This window comes from Penaeus japonicus, unplaced genomic scaffold (genome assembly GCF_977035675.1).
Source record: "Penaeus japonicus unplaced genomic scaffold, GWHDUDI00000001_assembly GWHDUDI00000010, whole genome shotgun sequence".
Taxonomy (NCBI): Eukaryota; Metazoa; Arthropoda; class Malacostraca; order Decapoda; family Penaeidae; genus Penaeus; species Penaeus japonicus.
Genome location: NW_028234412.1, coordinates 6319302 through 6324301, shown reverse-complemented (window position 1 = coordinate 6324301; position 5000 = coordinate 6319302). Strand labels below are relative to the sequence as shown.

General features: G+C 36.6%; 1 protein-coding gene across 5 annotated transcripts in view; it reads right to left on the bottom strand.

Moving 5' to 3' along the window:
* Positions 1 to 5000, bottom strand: part of LOC122262896 (uncharacterized) — a 32541-nt gene that overhangs the window by 4014 nt on the left and 23527 nt on the right. The window contains exons 6-7 of one of the 5 annotated variants that reach the window (XM_043031103.2): positions 1547 to 1809; positions 1 to 75 (exon numbers count right to left, since the gene is read on the bottom strand). The exon at positions 1 to 75 is cut by the window's left edge and continues 65 nt beyond it. The exons of 2 other annotated variants lie outside the window; for them this stretch is intronic. In XM_043031103.2, the coding sequence (XP_042887037.1) occupies positions 1570 to 1809 (240 nt within the window). In that variant the 3' untranslated portion in view covers positions 1 to 75; positions 1547 to 1569. Of the gene's footprint in view, positions 76 to 1546; positions 1810 to 3168; positions 4231 to 5000 lie in introns of those variants that run through there. 2 more of the 5 variants (XM_043031096.2, XM_043031094.2) reach the window with 2 other exon arrangements.

The following is a 5000-nucleotide window of genomic DNA, read 5'->3' as shown; positions in this document are numbered from 1 at the left end:
CAAAAAGCGTTTGTCAAACTCGTTGCTTGTTGTCTTGGCACCCGTTCCCAGAGTCCTCAGTGCTTCCAAGTTTACCTGTAGGATATGCCACAGTTACTGATCATGATATATAAAAGCAGCAAGCATGTCATCTTAACAATAAGAGACTTATCGTGATAAACAGTGACATGCTCTCTGTTTACCTAAACTGGGAGCAAAGAGAATTGCCTACTGAACACCATAAAGACTTTCTCTCCAATCTCAAAAAATATGGATACGTTCATGGCTTCTTTTTGTGTTCATAAAGGTTGACTGATCAACAGATCAATATTTACCATATGTGGAAAGTATTCATCTTGTCTAAAGAAATAGTCAAGCAAGTATCATTGATTTGTAAATTGTTTATTTTATACATAATGTTGAACAATTAACCATCCTATAAGCCATTGGTAAATAAGAAAGGTAAACAACTTTCACGTGAGGAACAAGGGAGAAATGTCCAAAAACTGTTTCCTTCATAGGCATTGGAGTATAGCCTCTCTTCCAAGACAGGTGCCCTGCCCCATCCACCTTTCTAAAATCAGGGCTATGCACCTGCCCATGCTCTGCTCTTCCCCCAGGCAATGAAAATATTGTGAAAAAGCACACAAAGATCCCTATTCTTATGTCATTACAAGTATAATGACAACCTCTCTCTCTCTCTCTCTCTCTCTCTGTCTCTGTCTCTCTCTCTGTCTCTCTCTCTGTCTCTCTCTCTGTCTCTCTCTCTCTCTCTCTCTCTCTCTCTCTCTCTCTCTCTCTCTCTCTCTCTCTCTCTCTCTCTCTCTCTCTCTCTCTCTCTCTCTCTCTCTCTCTCTCTCTCTCTCTCTCTCTCTCTCTCTCTCTCTCTCTCTCTCTCTCTCTCTCTCTCTCTCTCTCTCTCTCTCTCTCTCTCTCTCTCTCTCTCTCTCTCTCACATAGGCAAGACAAGAAACGTACACTTATATTTTATCAAATATATAACATATCAACTATATCATGGCTGAAATGTATTCTTTCTTGTAATGCATAGACTTCTGAAAAGTCTCGAAAAAATTTAAATAGACAAAGACTAAAAGTAATATATTAATTAAACTCTAACTTATCTTACCAAGGCAGTAAACATCTGTGCATTTGGCTTTAGACCAAACATATAAAAACAAAATAGAAAGTATAATTTCTTTAAGTGATTTAAAAGACCAAGCAAAATGTTAGAGAGTATATCACATTTCTAATACATTGAATTATCTAAAGAAACTCTAAAACATAATTTATATTTGCAAACTATCTGTGAGCACATGTGCATGTGTGTGGCAAAAACCCATCAATTCAAGAGAGAGAGAAATTTACACAAAGTCTATAGCTCCAAGTGTGAATATTTAATAGTGAAAAACACATCATGAGAAGAAACAAATATAGAGAAGAGAAGCAAGACCCAACATCATGCTATTCCTCCTATCATTTTCTACACTGTGAAAAAAAATAAAAAATAAAACTAAAATAAAATAAATAAACAAAATAGAAATTGCACCAACAGCGAGAGGCGTACCATTCCGTTTCCCTGCGCGATCCTCAGGGTGAACTCTGCCGTTGCTCCTTGAATAAGTGAATCTGAAGGTGCCGTTTCAGATCGTATTTGCGGGCACAGCGGTAAGAACACCGAGGGCACGAGAACGGTTTCTCGCCCGTGTGGGTTCGCATATGGACCTTCAAATGTGATTGTCTCGTAAAACTGCCTGGGCAATGGGGGCATTTATGGGCCTTGACACCGGATGCGGTTCTGGCTTGCGATTCCCCTGTCCATCCGCCAACCTGTTGAATATGGCAGTCTTACATTTTTTACCCTGAAGGCAACATAAATGAAAAGTAAAAAAATATATGGAGGCAAATGATAAAGAAACTAAAAAAAGGAGAGAGTAAGAGAGAGAGAGACAAAGAGAGAGAGAGAGAGAGAGAGAGAGAGAGAGAGAGAGAGAGAGAGAGAGAGAGAGAGAGAGAGAGAGAGAGAGAGAGAGAGAGAGAGAGAGAGAGAGAGAGAGAGAGAGAGAGAGAGAGAGAGAGAGAGAGAGAGAGAGAGAGAGAGAGAGAGAGAGAGAGAGACCGAGAGAAAAAGAAAGAGAGAGAGACAAAGTAGAGGGAGATAGAGGGAAAGAGAGACAAAGAGAGAGACAGAGAGACAGCAAGTGCCAAACACACAAAAATGACAACTTTTTTCAAGTCACACTATAACTAATCAGTCTATTCCGACCTGGGAAATTCTCTTGCTCTTTCAACCAGCTCGACACCTAAATCCACATAGTCTAGCCTGAGATACAGCCAATTATACATTGTATCATTGACATATCTTATATATCTAACAGAATGCCTTTGTCAATCAATCACTCAGTCAACAGGGGCTGCTGCCACAGAGTGTGCACTACTACACTCATGTTGTTTGTTAAAAGTAATCTTTATATTTATGTCACAAATTGTTAATTCACGTTCTAACAAGGTAAGATTATGCATCGGAAAAGATTCAATAATTATGGTGGATATTTGTTCTCCCAGAGCAACACAATATGTAGATAAGACATGTTTAGCCCCATACTTTATTCGGTTGTACAAACCCCATTGAGACCGGGAACATGGTCTCTCCAGACTTGACCTGTTTACCCCCAGTCCTTGATTTTATAGCAAAAAAAGATTTTGTATCAATGACTATGATTATCATGATTAACAATATCCTTATCTTTATCAAAATAATAACATTAATGATGACTTTTTTGGCCCTACAAGCTCAAGGAATGGGGGCAAATAGGTGAGGTCATGTCATCTTAGGTGACTTAGTGTTTGTGAAATCATTTGTGTAAAAAGAAGATTAAAAAAAAAAATAATAAAAGAAAAACAGATAAATGAATGAATAAAACAAAACCATATTGAATACAAATATGGCCTTCATCCTACCACCCTAATCAATTGCACCTCATCAAGGCATTCAGGACTGGCTCAAAGTAAATTCCTTTTCATATTTTAAAATCCTATGGTAGATTCTTCAGATAATAAATTCTCAAAGACACCCTATATCTTCCTATCAATTTTGGTTTCTTACACTTCTTAAATTCAAATTGAGGAGCTACTCATTATGACAGAAGATAACCAGTTTAAAATTTAGGGAAAAAAAATATATATACATTTACTAAAATGGATTTAATAGTCAAGAAATACTATTACATTTAGGTGATTAATTCTGCAATGAATTTACAGACAGATTTGATATCAAACCACACAATTCATAATATTTTTACTGCAACATACATCTATATTTTCTTTTCATGTACATTCTCATGTCCTCTCTATCAATATGATTAAATGAAATGAAATTTTCAATGAAATTACATAATATTTACACCTTACCATAGTACACCTACTTTTCTCGGGACTATAATGCTATTCAGGAATAATCCATATAACTGAAAATGAAGAGAATTACTAACCTTAAATAAAATTATTTTTTTCTCTTTGTAAATGAACATAGTGCAAGTATATAAAGAAAATAAGAGCTTTCTGAATATATATCCTTCTGTAATAAGCATCTTAACAGGTATTTAGTGCATTTACATTCTATAGAAAGATTTCAAAATATATATCCTCTTTTTAGGTTGTAAATTTCTTTGAAGTATTGAATGTACTGTCTGTAATGAGTTTTCTTTTACTTCTCTTTCTTTTTTGCATAAAAGAACTGCTAGATTTTGTAAATACTAGCAATTCGTTTCAAATTACACATATATTTCCTGGATGATTACAGTGAATTTATAAAAAAAAATCTGATAATTTTCAAGTCAATAGCAAGGACAGAATAAGCCGTTTCACCATTGCCCCTTCACATTGAGGTCTTCAAGCTCTTTTCGCAATTCATAGCGAGGATTACTGTTTCTCGCTACTGTGGTTCTTGAGATGTGCTTTCAACTTCTGCTTGTTGGCCGTCTTGAACGAGCACACGGAGCAGTTGTAGGTCTCTTCCCTGCTGTGGATCCACATGTGGGTCTTCAGGTCGTACTTCCTGGCAGAACGGTAGGAGCAGATGGAGCAAGAGTAAGGCTTCTCTCCTGTGTGCGTGCGGATGTGCGTCTTCAACAGGGAGGGGCTGGGGAAGCTGTAGGGGCAGCTGAGGCACCTATAGCTCTTGCCCGCAGTGGCTGACGAAGAGGGCTTGGCTCCCGTTCTTGCTACATTCTTGACACCTGCTGGCTTCACCTGCCGGGGATGCGACTCTTCAGTCAATTGAGTAAAGGGTTAGGAGTTCTTGATCAAACGATATAGGTGCTCAGTCAAGTGATGAAAGTATTCAGTCAAATAATTAAAGTTCTCAGTCAAAATTATGATGCAAGCATTCATTCAATTGATAGTAGTACTCAGTTTTTTTTCCATATTGGTATATCGCAAGGACTCCATATTCTTATACTAATAACAGAAACAAATCTCAAGCAGTTATATACAAAAATGCAATCAATACATTCATTTAATGTAAAAAAGAAAAAGTATCATTACCCAGGCAATGAGTTAATAGATTGTTAAGAGATAACATCAATTTTTGTTATTGATTAATGATAGTAGTATAGGCATTTTCTCGTAGACAAAATAAAATGATTCAAAACAACTAATAAAGATTAAGATAAGCTGAAAATACATGGGATATATCATCCCCTTCTGCGGTGGCCATGTTTCACAGGGTGGGATCACTTTCATACTGCATTTCTTAAAAAAATATTGTTTGCTTTTTAGATCTAACCACTATGTTATCCTCCTCCCTCTTAAAAACAACAACAGACAACTAAAACAAACAACAAACTTACTTTCTACTTTATAACCTTCACTTCAGAGCAAACATAACTTTTTATCCAATCTTTGAACTTAAAATCCCCCCCCAAAATTCCCAATCAGCTTCCTTCACAATCACATCCCAACATACGACAATATATTTCCCAGACCCCAATGGCCTACATCATAATAATAGTACGATATAA